Source organism: Leptodactylus fuscus, chromosome 6 (assembly GCF_031893055.1).
Source record: "Leptodactylus fuscus isolate aLepFus1 chromosome 6, aLepFus1.hap2, whole genome shotgun sequence".
Classification (NCBI taxonomy): domain Eukaryota; kingdom Metazoa; phylum Chordata; class Amphibia; order Anura; family Leptodactylidae; genus Leptodactylus; species Leptodactylus fuscus.
In genome coordinates this window covers 75,305,772-75,328,350 of record NC_134270.1, presented here as the reverse complement: position 1 = coordinate 75,328,350, position 22,579 = coordinate 75,305,772, and the positions used below count along the sequence as shown (strand labels likewise).

General features: G+C 43.0%; 1 protein-coding gene across 2 annotated transcripts in view; it reads left to right on the top strand.

Annotated features, from left to right (window-relative positions):
• Positions 1-7,742: 7,742 nt before the first annotated feature.
• Positions 7,743-22,579, top strand: part of FUZ (fuzzy planar cell polarity protein) — a 69,828-nt gene continuing 54,991 nt past the window's right edge. For both annotated transcript variants that reach the window (XM_075280309.1, XM_075280308.1), the window contains exon 1: positions 7,743-7,901. In XM_075280309.1, coding sequence (XP_075136410.1) covers positions 7,815-7,901 — 87 coding nt within the window. In that variant the 5' untranslated portion in view covers positions 7,743-7,814. The remainder of the gene's footprint in view (positions 7,902-22,579) is intronic.

The window sequence follows — 22,579 nt, the reverse complement described above, 5'->3', positions numbered from 1 at the left end:
CACATAGAGAATAGCAGAGGGTGCACACAAACACTTCCGGAGTGCACGGTGGAGGCTAAGTAGCATGTGCATAAAAACGGACTTAATCAAAAAATACTGAGGCAATTTACAGGTGTGAAATAGCCTTTCTAAAGGCTATGCAAGCATGTGGTTAGTTAAATATGAGTTTCCCAATGATAGAGCCCCTTTAACTATGGACCTAGCACTAATTTCTGTTAGCAAAAGACACAAAGTACCCAGTGCAATGGTAAAAGATTCAATACCCGAGATACAAGTAAGTACAATACAAGAGAAAAGCTATTAACGGCAATTACATACAACTTTGTCTGTATGTGCTTTGACTTGCAGGTCAGTCTGTTTCATTTTTGATAACATTACATTTGCTGCATGTTCTTGAAATGAATTGTTTAGCTCAGTCTTTTGTTCTCTCTATTCACTTGATCAGACAACCAATTAATAATTGTGTTCTGATACAGTTTCTGCAGAAAAGCTAATGGAGTCATCTTACTGCACAAGTGGCAGTTATTAAGATCACTAATCTGCTGCCTTTTCAGATTTCTCTTTTCTTAGAAGTAAAGTTGATGGAGACTTGACACTCTAAGCTGCTACACATATACTATCGATAATACACTTGATTTTTATGGGCAGTGACAAACAGAGGGATCGGTTATGGGGAAATCTGGGGGGCTTATTGGTTAGCACAGTCAATCGCAAAAAAAAAACAAAAAACATTCACAGCCCTAATCGGCCTGCCAGCAGATATAATCTTAAAAATCCGAAACATTCTGGTATCAGATTTAATTACAATGTCCAAAATTGTAGGTCACTCACTCATCAGAAGCATGTTAGGAAATCGCAACGAAGCTCCTTGGTTCCTCCGGCTTGGAACACAGATACATGGGACATAGAAAAAGACGTGGAGTCCAGCGAAATCCTCATGGATAAAAACTTGTCACTTTATTTAATCCATATTAAAAAATACATGCATCTCCATATAAAGTGTGCATCTCAAGAATGTATGGATAACTGAGAACACAGCAGATGTCAACGACAGACTTAGACTGACCAGCTGACGCGTTTCGAAACAAATCGTTTCTTAGTCATAGCTATTATTGGTTAGCACTGCTGCCTTCTGGCTGCATATATTAAAGGGGTATTCCCACGTCACATACTCATCAGTCTTCACTGCTGTAAAATCTTCTTTCTTCCTGGTTTCTTGCATCATTTGGTGGGTGGGTTTTCACATGCAACCTGCCGTTTAGCTCCGCCTACTGCATAGCGTGATCCTATGGGGCGGCTGAAGGGCTTTTGATGTCATCAAAGGTCCTTAAACACTATATGCACAATATTGGACTATGAAGTACAGGCAGCAGCAACTCCATTCTGTGTTACATACAGAGACTGCCTGTCTCTGCCATAATGAACACAAAAGAATTAGCTAGCCTGATAACTGGGAGAACAGAAGACGAGTTCAGAAATGAAAGCAGCTCCTCTCCTCTATCTGATAGCAGGAAGCTAGGTCACGTGGTGCAGACACAGGAATAGTTAGAAACACAGGCTCGCTCCCGTGCACTTAGCCCCTCCTCCCTCCCCCCTGAGAGCAGCAGATACATCACTTGACTTTTGAGCAGATAAGTCAAGGGCTGTGTCAACAATGAATTGAATAAAGTAAGATAGTGGACAAACAAAGCAGCTTTGCTGAAGTAGTGTATTTAGGAAAAGTCTTAAATCCACATTAACAAGCAGTATAGATAGGATCCTTGTGATGGGACAACCCCTTTAAGGTATCCTCTGGGGTCCTGTTAATTCCTACCACCAAATGCAATGGTTTCTTTTGTGTCTACAATTAGATTGTGGGCTATCTAGCGCAGGGCCGCTTTAGCCATAAGTGCAATGGTGCAGCCGCACGGGCACTATGTTTGCAGGGTCCCCTCAGCCGCCCCACATTGAGCGGTACTATCCCACATTTCGGGTGATGTCCCACTCTTCCGAAGGGCAGGCAGTGATTTCAACTCTATCTGTGTCTTTAGGATATAGGCTCCGTGCTCCATTATTCAGCCTTCGGCTGACAATGTCGCGGCAGGGAAGTGCAAAGCACTGATCCACAGACATTATAGATAGAGCCTGCAGCTCCAGGGATCGTGGTTAAATGAGTACTCACTTTTTTTTTTTTTGCTGTAACATTGGTGGTTGAGGGGGCAGGGGAAATAAAATCATCGGGGGAGGGGAAATTGGGGACAAATTTTCAAAAAGATTGCACAGGGAGCCCAATGCATTAAAACAGCACTGATGTAGTGTATAGTACGGTACCACTGGCTATAAGAGTTTCATACTGTGTACATGGCAGAGCAGCACACATGGAGCCTGTATAAAGGAACATGGAGCTGTTCAGTCTTTGCATATGGCTGTTAAAAACTACACGTTGGCTGGTGGTGAGAGGTGGACATTTGATGAAGGCTCAAAAAGATATAGTAATAGACAGGCAGCCTCCCGGACTAGGATGTTGATGATGCCGATGATGTTTATGTGCCCTAAAAAGGCCATATATAATAAGTATAGGGGATATCCTGATAAGAGAACTCTTTTAGGCTAAGGCCCCACGTAGCGAGCTGCAGCTAAAAAACGCTGCGGAAAAGATTGCAATGGATACGCATTGTGGCACAGAAAGTCCCAAGAGTTTTCATCTATGCACTTTCTGCTTCTATTATACCTGTAACTGGTATAACTGACATGCTGTGAACTGGAAAAAACACACTAGGGGTCACAAGCCTTAGCCTGAAACAAACTTTACCGTGACCATTAGTTGAATGATCATATGGCCACACATGATACAATTATCACTAGGGAGGTCCCTACTGGAAGAGTTCCACGCAGAAGGGGAGGGGGAGCAGCTTCTGATAGATCAATGTGATACACATTTTGCTTGAGAAGTTAGAACAAATGGTTCTTTTATCACAAGGCAAGTCCTTAAGAGCAGCCCTGCATGAAGGACAGTGCTGTCAGCTTCTTCTGATAGCACTGGGAGGGAGGCTTCCTACTTGCAGCACAGAGCTCCAGGAAGAAGTTGAGAGAGGGCTGGAAGAGGAGAGCAGCTTCTGAAGCAGGATCACATTGTTCTTCAGAAGTTTACTTTCAATTTACTGTGATCACCACAAATGGTTAAATAATGATGATCACATTGGTGATCAGGGTCGGACTGGCCCACTGGGGTACTATGCCTTTAGGGGGCATTACCGGACCTCTACTACTTTTTATAACTTCTATTCACTTACCTCTCCCTGTTCCTGCTCACGACCTCTCCTCTTCAGGTTCCAAGGGGCCCCCGTGCAACGGGCCCACTGACTCTGTGGGTGTCCACTCTAGGGCCATTATTAATAGTCTCTGTACTTTTTAATAGATCAGCATCTCCAGGACACCGATCTAGTTAAAATGCATCCTGCTGATTGCTTGAAGTGGCTTGCAGTGTACAAGATGTCAAGAACATAGGCAAGATGTCTGCTTCTCAGCACAGGCGGGCACGATGACGTCACAGCCTCCTATGCTGAGACACAAACATCCTATGCGTGATTATGGAACGTAGAGCGCGGCCTAAGAGGAGGAGACGGCTGCTCCATACCTGTTCTTCAAAAGATTGTAGGTAGGCAAGTACAACTTTATTTATTTCTTTTTTTGGGGGGAGGTAATTGTGGGACATTATAGCTATAAAGGGGGGTCTTTTATATAAAAGGTACTTATGAGACATTATGGCTATAAAGGGGGTCTTTTATTTAAAGGGTAATTATGAGATACTGTGGCTATAAAAGGGGGAATTAATTAAATTAAAAAATTAAATTCATTTAAGTGTTTGCCCAGGAAACCATTTTCTTTTTATATTAGGCCGGGGAAGATGAAAAAATAAATAAATAAACACCTGGTTTGCTGCTGAACTTGTTCCTCACACCGTGCCTGTGATTGTTCCGGCATCTCAGCAGCTCGCTGGGATGCCATATAATGAGCGTGTTGTTGGCGTCGATGATCTGCCTACTTTGGCGTTTCGGCAGCTCTCAAGCTGTCCTGCTGCTGAACTTGTTCCTCGCACCGTGCCTGTGATTGTTCCGGCATCTCAGCAGCTCGCTGGGATGCCATATAATGAGCGTGTTGTTGGCGTCGATGATCTGCCTGCTCTGGCGTTTCGGCAGCTCTCAAGCTGTCCTGCTACTGAATTTGTTCCTCACACCGTGCCTGTGATTGTTCCAGCATCTCAGCAGCTGCTGGGACGTCATATAATGAGCTTGTTGTTGTTGTCAATGATCCACCTGAGCTCTACTTTAGGAGAATTCTGTTGACTTCTGTTTATCTTCATAGCTCTCGGGGTAACAAGGCGCTGATTCTTGCATGATAACTCGCATAAGAATCAGTGCTGCAAAACAGAATCCCATTGACTTCAATGGGTTCTGTTTAACGTGCGTAACACATTGAAATCAATGGGAGACCTTTTAACCCATTGATTTCAATGTGTTATGCCGCGTTACCCTGTGTGAATGCCCCCTTAAGGTGTTTTCCCATCCAGTGTGTCAGCACTGCCTGGAGCAGATAAATAATATGCAAATACTTGTACACAATGGACTCATGTATGTTTACATAGTGAGATAGCAGACCTGGCTTCATCAGCCTGCTGCCAAGAGCAGTTTAATATAGTATGTGAACATAAATTCATAACAGTTGTGAAGCCATGTCATTTAACGGGATAAAAAGTAGCCTATGTGTTAATTGAGGTTACAAACTATCTATGTGCCAAATTTCATCCAAATCCGTTCAGCCGTTTTTGCATGATTGAACATCCAACATCCAAACACATATATATATATATATATATATATATATATATATATATATATATATATATAGTTGTCGTGGACAACCCCTTTAATGTAAAGGGGAATTATTGGACATTATGGCTATAAAAGAGGGGTAAGTCATTAATATAAAGAGTAATTATGGGGCATTATGGATATACAGTGAAAAATGCACCAGTGGATTTTGCTAAATGTATGTGATGTGTATAAATCGAGTCCCTGCAGATGATATGTATACTTCCTACTATGAAATCAACTGAAAAATGTCACATGACTAGAGATGAGTGAGTACTATTCGAAACGGCCGTTTCGAATAGCATGCACAAATAAGAATAGATAGAAGCGGCTGACACGCAGACTTTGCCGGTGGCTGGCCGCTTAACCCCCTGCGTGTCGGCTGCGACCATTCACTTCTATAGGTGCGTGCTGTTCTAAACAGGAGTTTTGAATAGTACTTGCTCATCTCTACACATGACATCATGTACAAAATTGCCAAATACTCATCATCCAGGAGAGAAGAGGATAGAAATGGAAAAAGAAAAGAAATCATTTTCGCTACAATCATTACATTTGGTGAAATGGTGCGGTTTTTTAGACCTCCACTGTAAAGGGTAGGAACATTTATATAAGGGTTCATTAAGGATATTATAAACAAAAGGAATCATTTACATAAGGAGTCATTGGAGTGTCGACTGTATTTAAAGGGGTATTCCCACGTTGCATACTCACTAGTCTTCGTTGCTGTGAAATCTTCTGTCTTCCTGCTTTGTTGCGTCATTGGTGGGCGGGGTTACATATGCAAAGCCAGCTGCGAGATGCCGCTGGCCCTGCGTGCGCGCTCATAGACCAGTCTAGCCTTCACAATGCGAATACAGACCCAACATCCGCCTCTCTCTATTAGGGTGCATTCACACTGAGTAAACGCTAGCTTATTTTGTAGAGTAAAATTACACTTGTAAATTTTGCTATTCCATTGACTTCAATGACATTTTACAGGCGTATTTTTACAGGCGTATTTTTTACAGGCGTATTTTTTACAGGCGTATTTTTACACTTGTAAAAAAATATCATTGAAGTCAATGGGATAGCAAAATTTACAAGTGTAATTTTACTCTACAAAATAAGCTAGCGTTTACTCAGTGTGAATGCACCCTTAGGGTGCATTCACACTGAGTAAACGCTAGCTTATTCTGAACGTAAAACACGTTCAGAATAAGCGGCGTCTAAAGCAGCTCCATTCATTTCTATGGGAGCGGGGATACGAGCGCTCCCCATAGAAATGAATGGGCTGCTTCTTTCACTCCGTGCAGTCCCATTGAAGTGAATGGGAAGTGACTGCGTGTACGGCAAGCTCTGCTTATGCCGGAGCGTACACGCCGGCACTCCCCATTCACTTCAATGGGACTGCTCGGAGTGAAAGAAGCAGCCCATTCATTTCTATGGGGAGCGCTCGTATCCCCGCTCCCATAGAAATGAATGGAGCTGCTTTAGACGCCGCTTATTCTGAACGTGTTTTACGTTCAGAATAAGCTAGCGTTTACTCAGTGTGAATTCACCCTTACAGCGGAATAGCAGAATCGCTCTTGTCGCTGCTGGCTTCATGCAGGGCAGAAGCATAGCGATGTTGCTGGCATCTGTGCTGGCGTCTAACCCTCCCCGGCATCCGCCTCTCTATTACAGCGGATGCCGGATCTGAATTGGCGGCCTCTTCCCCCCAAAGGGTAAACTACCACCCCCCCCTCCAGGCTTGCTCCCGTGCACTTAGCCCCTCCTCCCTCCGAGCAGCAGATACATCACTTGACTTATGACCAGATAAGTCAAGGGATGTGTCCCAAAAAAATGAATAAAGTAAGATAGTGGACAAACAAAGCAGTTTTGCTGAAGCAATGTATTTAGGAAAAGTCTTACATTCACATTAGCAAACAGTATAGATAGGAGCCTTGTGATGGGACAACCCCTTTAAGACCTGGGTCATAATATAAGGGGGCAATTACTTTAATTAAGGAGGCACTTGGGTTTTATTAGGCTGAGGCCCCATGTTGCAGAAATGCAGCTTCTTTTGTTTCAGATTTTGCTGGGATTTTTTTTAGCCAAACCTAGGAGTGACCACAAAAGGAACGGAAAATACATAGAAAGCTCCTACACTTCTCCCTTCTGCTCAATCCACTCCTGACTTTGGCTCAAAACACCACAACAAAATCAGCACCACAAAAAGCTGCGTTTCCGCAATGTGGGGCCTCAGCCTCAACGGGGCTTTCCTGCTCATTTTTATTGATGCTCTGCAGTGGTGCACATGGTATGGCGGGTGAGCAGCATAGCTCCAATCATGTGATTACCTGTAACCACGCTGCCTCAGTACCACTGATCTGCAGGGGTCTTGGCGGTGGGTCCCTTGCAACAATCCCACTGGTGAGCCTAACACAGTGATAAGGGAACCAACTGGTACCAATATCATGGAGGAACCCCTGCACATGAAGGCTGGCTCTTAGCACTGCTACATGGAGCATCAGTACACAGAGCCGGCTGACTGTAAATAACAGGACTGCAGCATGTGGCATAAACCTGCAGACTGGCGGCGCTATCCTAGCCTATCACCGGCTGTGAGGCAGCTAGACTAATAGCACACTGCTGGATGAGCTGCTCTACTGCATTCCCTCCTATACGCAGCAGTATTGCAGAGCACTAGCACAAATGACGCCGGCTATGATTGACAGAGCGACGCTCCGGACCGTACCACTACACGCTGGAAGTAGAGGGTGAGCTATCGAAACACTGACCTCTAGCGCTCACACTCCATATTGTCTTACTAGTACAAATCTACGTCAATCGATGACTTGTTTTGCCCGCCCCTTTTTGTAACTAAGCAACGGCTTCTTGTTTCTAGCTTGTCTTCCCGGCATGCGTTTGGAGGACAAGCAAGATGGCTCCTGCCAGATGTGATATTTCGTACAGGCGAGATACCGATGACTAGTGAGAGGAATGGAGGAGACGTCAGTCTTTGTGCTGTGCCTCACGGCCAGCAGCGGGGTGCCACTGTACTGCAGGAGCAAGGGCAGCAGCAGGCAGGTAATACTGACGTATAGGAACATATGAGCATTGCATGGCAGGGGCTGTGAGTCCTGCTGTCTGGCAGGCTCTATAATGGCATGTTGTATAGACTCAGTGATTCACAGTGGACATGGAACATTATGGAACATATCATAAAGCGCAGATGACCGCGGCGGTCACCACTGCCTTATAGGATATAACTGTGCTGGGTGCTTTCAGGTAAGTCCTGTTACGGGGCCCATGCCCTTAGAGGGGCCCTGTTTACTTACCGACCCCACTCCTGTTTGTGGCCACCTATTACGTCACTGGGGCCCCCTGAGGGAAGAAGGGGAAGCTGAGGTGGCTGTGAGTAGGAGCGGGAATCGGTAAGTAAGTTTGCAGGCCGCGGCAAGAGTATTTGTTGGGTGAATTATTATTAAACTCTTTTCAGAACCTTTAGTATAATCATTGGAGGCCCAAGGGAGGTGAGTAAACATAAAAACCAGTGTAACTCACCTCTCCTGGCTCCAATACGACTCCCAGCTGTCTTCGCGCATAATGACGCTGGTGTAATCCACGTTGTGACATCATTGAGTTTGGGATCCTGACCTTGGTTTGTTTCTGGTTACTTTTCTGGCTACTGACCCTGGCTTGTCCATGTGTATACCTTTGCTACCAGCGCGAGACAACGCTTGGGACCTTGACCTAGAGATTCATCTACAGCAAAGTCCACATCTCCATATAGAGTTTAAAGTGTGAATACCAGGACACCCGTAGACTCTGAGCCCCAGGTTAGCCAGTACCAACTGAACTGCGACCTTGTGAGACCACTTAGGGGGCATTCACTCTACAGTCAGTGTCCGTTCAAAATCTTGCACGGACATTTGCAGCAGACACTAGCTGTGTCCGTGACATTTTTCATTCATTTAAATGGAGATCGGGTGCGCTGTTTTACACTCCGTGCCTGTCCTTAAGTGTCCGTTCCTAAAGATGTCCGACTTTTCAAGCGGACAGAAAAAACCTACATGTCGGGTTTTGCTTTTCTTTGAAGGCCTCTTTTTTTTCCCTGTAAACTCTATGTTGATGCCTTTTCCCAAAAAGCTCTACTTTTGTCTCATCTGACCAGAGAACATTCTTCCAAAACGTTTTTGGCTTTCTCAGGTAAGTTTTGGCAAACTCCAGCCTGTCTTTTTTATGTCTCTGGGTAAGAAGTGGGGTCTTCCTGGGTATCCTACCATACAGTCCCTTTTCATTTAGACGCCAACGGATAGTACGGGTTGACACTGCTGTACCCTCGGACTGCAGGGCAGCTTGAACTTGTTTGGATGTTAGTCGAGGTTCTTTATCCACCATCTGCACAATCTTGCATTGAAATCTCTCATCAATTTTTCTTTTCCGTCCACATCTAGGGAGGTTAGCCACAGTGCCATAGGTTTTAAACTTCTTGATGACACTGCGCACGGTAGACACAAGAACACTTAGGTGTTTGGAGATGGACTTGTAGCCTTAAGATTGCTCATGCTTCCTCACAATTTTGCTTCTCAAGTCCTCAGACAGTTCTTTGGTCTTCTTCCTTTTCTCCATGCTCAATGTGGTACACGCAAGGACACAGGACAGAGGTTGAGTCAACTTTAATCCATTTCAACTGGCTGCAAGTGTAATTTAGTTATTGCCATCACCTGTTAGGTGCCTCAGGTAAGTAACAAGTGCTGTTAATTACACAAATTAGAGAAGCATCACATGATTTTTCAAAGAGTGCCAATACTTTTGTCCACCCCCTTTCTTATGTTTGGTGTGGAATTATATCCAATTTGGCTTTTTGACAATTCTTTTTGTGGGTTTCCATTGAAGACAAATTAAATGAAGATAATAATACCAAAGAATTTGTGATTGCAATCATTTTCTGGAAGAAAATGAGTATTATCTGACAGAATTGCAGGGGTGCCAATACTTTTACAGATTTTGGTGCCAATACAATACAGATTATGGCATAGATTTCCTCCTTTTTATATCTTCTTCCAGTAATCACAGTCAGTCCACCTATGATGAGACTTCCAATACTCCAAGATACCCCCATACTCCTACAGCTGACTATTCCTCCATTACACTCCCCTCAAGCCCCTCACCGCTCACTGTCCATTAATTACACCCGACCACTACAGTTCACTCTTAATTTATTAAACCCAGCTCATCGTTAAGTCATTACACCCCCTTTCAGCTCCCTATTAATTTATTATACCTCGCCCCACAGCTCCCTGTTCATTTATTAGGCCGCCACAGCAACCTTGTACCTTTATTTAAACCCCCTACATCTCCCTGTTTATTTATGACACCCTCCTCCTGTCACAGCTCGCCGTTCATTTATTACACTTCCCACAGAAGTCTTGTTCACTTATTACACCCATCTCCCCCCACAACTCCTTGTTCATTTATTACCTCTCACACAGTAACCCTGTACCTTTATTAAACCCACCATAGCTCCTTGTTTAATTATTACACCCTCTCCCACTACAGCTCCCTGTTCATATATCATATCCCCCCCAGCTCCCTGTTAATTTATGGCACACACATACTTCCCCAATAGTTCACTCTTCATTTTGTTACTTATCCTACAGTAACCCTGTTCATTTATTACACCCCTCCCCCCCCCACAGCTCCCTGTTCATTTATAACACATCCCACAGTCACCCTCTTCATTTATTACACCCAACTCCCCCATATAGTTGCTTGCAAAAGTCTTCATACCCCTTGAACTTTTTCCACATTTTGTCACCTTACAACCACAAACTTAAATGTATTTTATTGACCTTTTTAGTGATAGACCAACACAAAGTAGCAGGTAATTGTGAAGTGGAACACAAATGACTTTCAAGATTTAAATCAAATAAAAATCTGAAAAGTGTGATGTGCAAAAGTATTCAGCCCCCTGTACTCTAATACCCCTAAATAAAATCCAGTGCAATCAATTACCTTCAGAAGTCACTTAATTAGTTAATCTAGTCCAGCTCAGTGTAATTTAGTCTAAATACACCTGTTCTGTGAAGGCCTCAGTGGTTTGTTATAAAACATTAGTGAACAAACAGCATCATGAAGACCAAGGAATTCACCATACAGGTCAGAGATAAATTTGTGAAGAAGTTTAAAGCAGGGCTAAGGTTATATCAGGCTTTGAACATTCCAAGGAGCACTGTTCAATCCATCATCCAAAAATGGGAAAAAAAGTAACAAGATATGGCTGTCCACTTAAACTGACAAATTGAGCGAGGAGAACACTAGTCAGAGAAGCAGCCAAGTGGCCACTCTTAAGGAGCTGCAGAAATCCACAGCTCAGTTGGGAGAATCTAGCCACAGGACAACTAGAAGTCATGTACTCCACAAATCTGGCCATTATAGAAGAGTGACTAGAAGAAAACCATTTTTGAAAGAAAAATGTAAGAAGTGCCGTTTGCAATTTGCCACAAGCCATATAGCGGACACGGGAAACGTGGAAGAAGGTGCTCTGGTCAGAAAACGCCAAAGTTTAACTTTTTGGTTTAAGTGCAAAGCGCCATGTGTGGTGGAAAAGTAACACTGCTCATCCCCCTGAGCACACCATCCTCACTGTGACACATGTGTTGGCAGCATCGTGCTGTGGGGAGGCTTTTCTTCAGCAGGGACAGGGAAGCTGGTCAGAGTTGTGGGAAGATGGACGGAGCTAAATACAGGGTAATCCTGGAAGAAAACCTGCTGGAGGCTGCAAAAGACTTGAGACTGGGAAGGAGATTCACCTTCCAGCGATGACCCTAAACATACAGCCAGAGCTACAGTGGAATGGTTTAGATCAAAGAATATTCATGTGTTAGAATGGCCCAGTCATAGTCCAGACCTAAATCCCATTGAGAATCTGTGGTAAGACATGAAAATTGCTGCTCACAGACGCTCTCCATCCAATCTGACTAGGTCAGAGCTGTTTTACAAAGAAGAATGGGCAAAAATCTCAATCTCTAGATGTGCAAAGCTGGTATAGACATACCCCAATAGACTTTCAGCTGTAATTGCAGTGAAAGATAGCTCCACAAAGTATTGATGTAAGGGGGCTGAATACTTTTGCGTGTCACACTTTTCACATTTTTATTTGAATAAAATTTTGAAAATCATGTATCATTTTTGTTCCATTTCACAATTATCAGCTACTTTGTGTTGGTCTATCACTTAAAATCTCAATAAAATACATGTAGTTGTAAGATAACAAAATGTGAAAAAGTTCAAGGGGTATGGATAGTTTTGCAAGGCACTGTATTTTTGTACATGCTTTGCTGTATGTTGTCTATATGGATAAGCTTATGTGAGCCACCCACATCTATAAATACAGCTACAGAGACATTTTTGCAAAAATTTAGAACTCTGCATCTTCTCGAGTTGGTTAACTGGTTCTTGGCACTTCCTGCTAGAATCATAATCGTGAATCAGTCATAAGGAGTCCTTATGGACTCCCTATGAATCTCTATGGACATATGACATCTTTACAGAGGAGCGCTTGTACAACAACTAGCAGAGAGCCACAGTCTGCAAGGTTAAGCCCCTTCCCCGCAGAGACTGCCTGAGAATCAAGCAGTGAATACACCTGCAAAGTTGCACACCACCCTAGGTTAACACTAGTGTTGGCTTTTCCATTGTTCTGATCCGACGGAGGACCAGAACAACGGATAGGACCTTTTCAAATAGCACACTCCCCTAGGAATAAATGGGAGTGGCCAGCGCGCAGAGGGTTAAGCGGCAGGCACCATTCATTCCTATGGGGCGTGCTTTTCGAAACTACCATTTCAAATAGTACTCGCTCATCTCTAATAAGGACCCTTTTAGGTTTATCCTCCGAAAATTAACTTCATAGCTGTTTGTGGGTTGTATCTGGCATTACATTTCAGTTGAATGAAATGAGGTTGATTTGCAATACCAGACACAACTTGGGAACACGTGTTTTTTTTCTTAAATACAATTTTTCTTTCTGATCCTCAACAACCTCCAATTTAGGACCTCTAACAGCAAGGCAGTAGGTGATTCTAAATAGAAATTACTTGTATGGTCCTAGATATGGATGGATAAATTGACAAACAATCCTCTTGGCATGAAGGAATACTATGTAATGTTGGACTTTTGTGTTAGTCAATGATAGTATACAATCCTGCTCATTTTGGGGCAGTGTTCTGCCTATAGTTGGTTTGTGTTTTATGTTGTATACTTTTTAATGTCTCTGTGCTTTAACCCCCCCCCCAAAAAAAAAACAAAACAAAAAAAACCAAAACAGATATCACTTCAATGGCATCTGTATTCTATCTGTGTTTTTTACTTACCAATAGACTTTAGTAGGTATTTGTAGTCAAAATAAACCAAAATAGAGAGGTATCCATTCATTTTTTTTCTACTAACCCTGTGTTCATTGAAGAAAAAGTGGCTATTGCCCACTAGATGGCGCCAGGAGACTTACTGTTTGCCATGCTGTAGTTTTTTGGTTAGTACACATATTCCAGTAAAGTCTTTATAAGCCATAATTAGTCATGTCTATGTCAGTACTAATTAAAAATACTATCTATATCTATATAGAAGGTTATAATTTGAGTCACAAATAGTTTATTATAAAAGATGTAAGGCATCTTGTAAATGGGGCACGTCCATTATAACCCAGACTCTGTAGATGAGGCTTTACTCCCAGCAAACCTATCAAAATTGTGAGTACTGCTGATCAGATATGGGGTGGTTCCTAGCTCCATGGACCTGGACAATGTTAATACTCATGTACCGTATTTTTCGGACTATAAGACGCACTTTTTTTCCCCAAAATTTTGGGGGAAAAGAAGGGTGCGTCTTATAGTCTGAATGTGCCTGGCCTGGCACCCGCCGTAATAGAGAGGCGGATGCCGGGGAGGGATAGACGCCGGGGCCTGAGACATCGCTACGATCCTCTGCCCTGCCTGAAGCCAGCAGCGGGAGGAGTGATGCTATTCCGCTCCTCCGTCCCCCCGCCGCTGGCTTCAGGCAGGGCAGAGGATCGTAGCGATGTCTCAGGCCCCGGCGTCTATCCCTCCCCGGCATCCGCCTCTCTAGTACAGCGGATGCCGGGTCTGCAGTCTGTCAGCGGCCTCTTCTCCCCCGGGGCCGGTTCCCACCGGCCCCGTACCTGTAAAGTTGCAGGCCGGCTCCTGCGCGGCGATATCGCAGGAGCCGACCTGTTCGGGTGACAGCCGGGAGCCTAATGAGGCTCCCCGGCCTGTCACTCCTGTATTAGTATTGCGGCTGGTCTCTATGACCAGCCGTAATACTAATAGACAGAATGTCCCATAGACGGCAATACACTTGTATTGCCGTCTATGGGACTTGCAATCAAGTGACCGCAGGTTCAAGCCCCGGGGGGGGAATAAAATAGTAAAAAAAAAAAAAAAAAAAAAACTTTAAAAATATGAAAAATAAAAGTTCTAAATCACCTCCTGTCCCTAGAATATATATATAAAAGTAGAAAATCATATGTCATAAACCACAGGGTTTTTTTTCAATACAAGGTGATCTAAGCAATAGATATTCCCCAAAATGGTATAACTAAAAAGTACTTCTGGCCCCGCAAAAAAACCCACTCTATGCGTCCCCATACAGCTGCAGGGTCACCTGTCAATGTGGCCTTGCAGCTGTTGCAAAACTACAACTCCCATTATATTAAATATTTTACCATTTTTTGCTTCAAAATTTTTTTCCCCTATTTTCCTCCTCTAAAACCTAGGTGCGTCTTATAGTCCGAAAAATACGGTATATGACTGTATTTGGGATTCTTGTACAGGTAAAGGCTCTCTTTAATGTATACTTATTTTAGGAAACCTTTGTGGACTTTCTGTGAAAAGCGCTGCAGGAAAAAAGTGATACATTTCTGCTTTCAGTGTCTTGTAAATTGCAGACCTGTATTGGCTTCTGGTTTACAAGACAAGGATGGGTTTTAACTAGATTGGTGTCTGCAGACACCGATCTAATTAAAAGTAAAGCATTAATGGTGGCCCCTGGGTGGGCCCCACAGAGTCAGTGGCCCCCGCTAGCTACACCTCTGAGGATGAACCTTGAGCCCTGTAGGGACAGGAGCTGAGTGCGGCTGAGGATATTTGGATGGATCTTACCTTGATCAGAGTGCCTGCCTTCCTTTCCTGGTATAAGAAAGACACCAAAGGTAGCGTGGGTTTTCCTCTCTCCTTCGGTTTTTGTTTACCTCCTGCGATTCAGTATGAGCTAAAGCCAGGAGAATATCCTGAGATAGTTCCACTCAGCCACACTGCCTTCTTCTCTTGATAAAATTGTGGGCATTTGCAATGGGTCTCTCTTTTAGGTGGAGACATTGGGATCCCATAAGGGTAAATCATCCTCATCCTTTGTCTTGCAATAAAGACGCTTGCAATAAACATTTATGTAAAGTTTACATCGGTAAAGAGGTGGAAAAACCATCCTCTATGGAAGTTTTAAGATAACTTATTAGAGAGAAAGTTCAGGCCTTCAAACTCCACTGGTTTCTTCAGGAGAACCTCCTATTAAGAAATCTAGGTTAGGGCCCGTTCACACAGAGTAAACGCGCGTGTATTTTGGCACAATACACATGTAAAAATAAGACTCCCATTGACTTCAGTGACATTTTAAACGTGTATTTTGACGTGTTTTTTTTTTACACGTTTAAAAAAATGTCATTGAAGTCAATAGGAGTCTTATTTTTACATGTGTATTTTTTACACTTGTATTTTGCCAAAATACACGCGTGTTTACTCCGTGTGAACGGGCCCTTATTCCTGGTCAGAACTGGCAGACATTGCCTTGAACCGGGGATGAAGGAGATAGAAAGTACTTCTTTTCGTTTGAGGACTTGAATTATGCAGTTCAGGTGGTGCAGAGTACCATGAATATTGAGGAGGTAGTAAAACCAAAAACCGTATAGGATGAAATGTTTTAGTGGTTTAAAGTTAAAAAAAGAAGTCAGTCTTTCCAGTTAACGATACTGTTAAGGAGAAGCTTTCAGGTCTATCTGGAACACTAAACTGCCCACAGGTCCTTATGAACAGGGGGTTTATTGCCCCAAATCGGCCTGTTGTAAATCAATTTGTGCCCGCAAAAAACAAAACAAAAACCTTTAAAGAGGGCCTTTCGTCACTTGGGGCACATGTGGTTTTATATACTGCTAGAAAGCTGACTTTGAGCTGAATTCAATTTATGTAGATTGTGAGCCCTTTTTTTTCCTATCAGTATGTCCTTGGAGTATGGGAAGAAATCCTCACAAACACAGGGAGAACATACAAACTCCTTGCAGATGTTGTTCCTGGCAGAATTTGAACCCGGGACTCCAGTGCTGCAAGGCTACAGTGCTAACCATTGAGCCACCGTGTTGCCCCATTGGATTGCTTTTTTTTGACTCACACCCTCCTCTTCTAGCAGGAAACCCACCTTTGCTCCCAAAAACCCTTTAAAGAGGACCTTTCATCAGTTGGGGCACATGCGGTTTTATATACTGCTAGAAAGCTGAAAGTGCCCTGAATTCAGCGTACTGTCGGCTTTCACGATCTGTGCCCCAGATGAAGAGCTATCGGTGCCGGTACCATAGCTCTTCACCGTCAAAATGGCATTTCTTAATTCTGTAATAAAAAGGCCTAGGGGCCTATATACTTGGATTGGTGTGTACTATGTCAGACTTAATAATTGGCTGTGTCGGGAATGAAATTTGTCAGAATTATTAAGACGCTCTGGCCTCTTAATAATTCTGACTCCTCTTGGGAGGTCACCTCATCCGTACCCCAGCCCTCCCTGATTGATCTCCGCCACAATCTGTCCACTATTTACAGCAGTCACAAGCTTGGCGGAGAATGTCCAAAAGCTAATATTTTGTGTGTGCGAAAATGGCGTGCACAATAAATTGTGACACTTGTCATGTCTTGTATGCTTGAAAATATACAAGACATGATAAATCGCTCCCCCCCTAGACTTTATCTGTCCATGTAGAAATACCCTTTGCTGGTGTAATTTATCACTAGAGATAAATCACAAGTTCACAAGAGATTTCCAATAAATTTTCTTGCAGCTTCTACTTACAATACCTCTAAGATACTCACTTAACCACATCTATTTTGTAAACTATCCAATGCATTTCTATGGACAGTGATATCACAGTGATTTATCTCTAGCAATAAATAAATGGCTCACGCATAATCTGTAACTTTACTGAGATGTAAAAGAAACAGTACCTAATTAGGTTGTGGGTGTATTCATTAAAGACATTACAATAGGTTTCCATGTTACGATGGCACCCAAATGTCTGAGAAATACATTCAAAATATAATCTTGCTGGTGTCAGCTGAATTCTGTCTTCTCCAAGGCTGCAACTCGCTAGATCAAAGGAATTACTTATTAGAAACAAGTGCTAATTAGCGACCAGTATCTGCCACCACTGCTTCCACAGGTATCTTCACCCAGCTTTTCTAGAGTTCTGAACAGCTAATCTTCTCTGCTATGAATTTGTATAATGTCTCGTTGCATCACTAGGTAGTTTTGATATGTATATTAGCCAGGAAAATAGCTATGGTGATGTAGCAATCACGCCTGGATCCTAATGTCTGAGGGTGTTGCAAGGTGGTTCTGACATTGTAAGACATCGCTAATTAAAATATTAGATTATTATTTACTATGTGATTTGGGACCTATGCAAGAGAAATTTCTGATCTGCTCAGAGTTAATGATTGATATTGTCCACTAGATGGCGCCAAGGGACTTACTGTTTACCATGCTGTAGCACAAGGGTCAGCATCCCCCAAAGCTAGTGCCAAATTTGGCACTTCAGGTTTATCTACCTGGCATGGGGTCTCTGCTGTCTTAAACACAGAGCAGTGCTGCTTTAGGCAGCAATCTGGTGAATGTCCCTGTGTGCCCCATGCCCATCCTGTACACAATACTGAGACTGAAACCGAAAGCTCCATCCACTGTGTAGCGGCCGGACGCCTTCACTGCATCTCTGCACTTATTGAAGTCAATGGGAGCTGAGTTGCAGTGAAAATGTCTGACCCTATACAACGGACTGAACTTTTTGCTTCTGGCACCATATTATGTACAGGCCAGGGGCTGAAAGTGACGCCATAAAGCTGATCAGGCCAGGGGCCAGCTTTTCCAGGGCAGCGAGCTTACCAGTAATGTTAACAATTCTAGGAGCTATTCTGCTCGGTTGCCATACAGTGTTGTAGGTTTAGATGCTGAAGTGGTACACATCATATGGCGGGTGAGCAGCATGGCTCCCGACATGGTATTACCTTTATCCGCTCTGTCTCTGTATAGTTGATCTGCAGGGGTCATGGCTGTTAAAGTAAAATAGTAAATAAAAAAAAAAACAAAAAAAAAAAAACACCTTTTATTTAAAAAAAAAACAAAACACATAATTTAAACAAAATAATGTAAACAAGCATGTTGGGTATCTCCAGGTCCCCCTCTATACAAGAATAGTTATTTATCCCATACAGTGAATGCTGTAAAAAAAAATAAAAAATGTGTATACCGCACTGCACATATAGATGTATTTTGGTCACCTCGCTTTCCCCCAAAAAATAGCAATAAAAAGACTTCAAAAAGTCATTCATATCAAAAATTGATAATAAAAACTACACTTTTCCAGCAAAAAAAATGAGCCCTTACATATCTCAGTTTATTGTTCCCCCTCCATCTTCCCCCACAGTTTAATGTCCCTCTTCATCTGCCAAAGTTTAGCATAAACAATTATGGTCACTTCTCCTTGCTACACAGTTGCAGTCTCTTGTCCCACAGTGTTGAGGAAGCTGAAGGCTCGATGTGAGTGATGTCATCACATCATGCCTACAGCTCCCGGAGATGGAGCATATAAGGGGAACGGTGGTGAGGCAGGCGCTGTGTTAGCTCATGCTTCACCACTGCATTCAACTCATCTGTGTCCTCTCTGGATGCAGATGAGTTGAATCCGAGACATATCTCCCGCTGACCGGGACTGCAGGACAGGATCTGGGACTGTCCCACTGAATCTGGGATGGTTGGGAGGTATGTATCAAAAACCTTCACAATCCCATTAAGGAATTTAGTTATTTATTGGGGCATAAATGCTCAAAAGGGGTAATGTCTTTCATTAGGTAAACTGGTACAGGGACTTATTATACCATGCATACCCTGCTAAGATCTGGTGCTAGGAGCAAATTCTTCTTTTTATCCAATGAGGGCGGTCACTTTGCAAACCCATTCAAGTGAATGGGATTGAAAACTGACCGCCGGGTTTCCGTCCCCTGTCCATTTTTTCAGGCAGAAGATGGAAACCCGCCGGATTGCCTAAAGCGGAGACTGGGCGCTGATGTGAACCCGCCCTTATACTGCCTTAGCTATTATTCCCTTAGGTTTCTTTGGAAACCAGGTATTAATCCAGTAGGTGGTACTAGGAACAAATTCCTAATATGTCAAATATTTTTTTCTGTTGGATCTGTATGAAATCAGAATAGTTTCAAAGTGCAAAGGTAAGCTACAAGTGCTCTTTTATGGCTTTATTGAAGGAAATGACTAGAAATTTACATCCACTCACCTCCCAGGCCATAGAAAGTTGTACTTTGGACGAGAAACCTAGTCGCATGGCATGGCATTCTTTATTGTAAACCAGATCATCTTTTCATACATGTAGTGTCCCTGATCTGATAATCTACCCGCAATAATGAAATCATGGTGGGGTTCCTGACAAGTCCCAGACCATAGAAAGTTCATGTGTTCATGGTTGTATCTATTGTAACTGAACACGACAGCGAAAGGTCACCACTGAGATGATTAGCGAAATTCTTTCAAATTTTGCTAAATTGTTACAGTAATTAATTAAATTTGCTAAAATGTTTAACTTTTACTTATCTTAACCTTTAACTATGGTTTTGTTTGTGAGAAAACTCCTTTAGGCTAAGGCCCCACATTGTGGAAACCCAACTTTTTTTGTTGCAGATTTTTCTGTGTTTTTTTGAGCCAAAGCCAAGAATGGCTACAAAAGGAATGGAAAATATAAAGGAAGTTCTTACACTTACTACCTACTGCTCAATCCACTCCTGGTTTTGACAAAAACAAACAAACCCCGCAGCAAAATCTGAAACAAAAAAGCTGCATTTCCGCAATATGGGATCTCAGACTTAAAGGGGTTTTCCAAGCAAAAAATATTAAAAAAAAAAAAAAAAAAAAAAGTCTATTGGTGCTATTATTGGGTTAATTAATGTACCTATACACTTTTCAGTGTGTTTTGAGTGATTTCTAGGTGTTTCTGGGGGCCCCTAGTGTCTCCTACTTTTGTGTACATCCTTCTGCTTACTGCTATGTAACGTTGTAACCCCTCTCCCACCCCCTCCTTCCTCACTCCCCCCCCATACAACCCCCTCCCTGTCTAGCTATCCTTCCTATCCTATAATGTCCTACCGTACCTACTCAGCCCAATCCCTGACCCATATTACATACTTACCCTCCAAGGCTTCTTCCTGTGAAACGTTCTCTTCTCCTCCTGTACTGTGTGCGTGCTCCTGTTCCACCGTCACCTATATTTCACATGCGTGGACACAGTAGAAGTGATCCACGAGCATCAGCGCACACACACTGCAAGAGTGCGCACCCTCCCAGTACAGGAGGAGGACCTGTTTCAACGGAAGAAGTCGTGGATGGGGCGAGTAGTAGTGACTATCAGTTTCTGGAAATGGGGAAATGGATCATTACCGAATTATCAGAGAATATGGGTAAATATACATATTTTATTATTAATGTTATTTAGAAAGTAGTATAGGGTTTCTAAAATATCCCGGACAACCCCTTTAAAGAGGACCTTTCACGTCCTCATGCACATGAGGTTTTATATACCGCTAGAAAGCCGAGAGTGCACTGAATTCCGTGTGCTGTCAGCTTTCCCGTTATGTGCCCCGGGACTGGAGTTATCAGTGCCGTTAGTTTCAGCACCACTGTCAGAAGGGCGTTTTTGACAGTCTAGCTGAGCTGTGGGGAGCAAGCCCCGACAGTACTTGACCATAGCCCTGTACTGTCAGAGGGAGCGTTCCTTATTGCCCAGCGATGACGCTGAACTGTGAAGAACCCCCCCCCCCCCCCCTTCACAGTACAAGGCTATGGATGAGTATTGTCGGGAGCTTGTTCTCCACAGCCCAGTTAGACTGTCAGGGACGCCCTTCTGACAGTGAGCAGAGTTTCGGCACTGATAACGCCAGCCTCGGGGCACATAACGGGAAAGCTGACAGTGCGCTGTATTCAGCTCACAGTCTGCTTTCTAGCGGTATATAAAACCGCATGTGCATGAGGATGTGAAAGGTCCTCTTTAAGTCTGTGAGGTTGCCAGCCATCCTTCCTGCGTTCTTTCTACATATTATGACCATGTGCAATTGTTGCAGTTACACTATGACTTCAGTTTATAGTGGGCATCTATTAATCCAAAGCTATTTTAACCCTGTACAGGTTTCCTCTAACATTTTGCATGGTTTATTGGTAGCATTTACTGTGTTAAATCGAAATAGAGGAAACAAGGGTAATGTAAAGTTATAGCCCTACGTGTCACATATGTATTTTGGTTATGAATAGCAGAATATTCTTTGACGTTAAGTGGAATCATTTTTATTTGTTTAACCTGTTGTCCTGTTTCCTTGTTCCTATTCACATCAGTCTATGTGGAAGGTTTCTCATTGTGGCTCAACATCGGTTGGGTGTAACATTCATTATTATCTGGCTGTTCTTCATTACATTATATAAATATCTGAATAAATGACCAATTGTGGATAAAAAGCTTAGTGTAGAATGCCTAACCCATTAATAAAGCCTATCCAAATCCTGTCAGCACAAAGTGTAAATGTCATTTAGGGCTGGGACACCCAAATTATCAGTATCAAAATAACTTGAAGAATTATTTTAGGGTTATTTTACATGCCATGCCACTGAATTTGGTGTCCATTATTCACATATCAGCAATCCTGACTAGTTAGCACATCCATTAGCCAATGCCAGTGTGAGACAGCACGGCATGGATAGAAAATAATTGAAATAATCAATGATAGCATGTTTGCAATGTTACTAGTAAGCTGTAAGCCTTTTTAGGGAGGGTCCGTATTGTATTCACTGTTTATTGCCAGGATGTACAGATGTAGCCAAAGGGGTGGAATTGGGGGACATTTCAAATTGCTATATCTCTAGTTTGATATCTCCTGGAATAGTAATTCTGTTGCCATGTGAAAGCTGAGATTGCATTCCATGCTCCATAAACACATTCCCAACTGTATCTTTAAGGCTACGGCCCCATGTAGTGGGCAGCAGCATAAAATGGCTACTTACACCAACTTACTGTGTTAGCGACTACAAGAAAATGGCCACTTACACTAGCTTATTGTGTTAGCGGCTATAAGAAAATGGCCGCTTACACATCTTACTGTGTATTCTGCCATTTTCTAGAGGCTGCCGGGCATGCGCAGTCTGCTCTGCTCGAGGCCTGCTGGCAGAGCCGGCTGCTCATGCCTAGAAGATTGAAAACCAGGACGGAAGAAGACTCAGGGAGAGGCCGTTCTTGAAGATGGAGGTGGCACTGGAGAGTTCTCTCACGGCATTGACAAGTTATTGGGTCCAGTATTGCCCCCACTGTTTTCATATAATATGCTAGATTTTGCATATTTACTTAGCCATGCCATCAGGAAACTGAACTTGATTGTCTCCTTTTG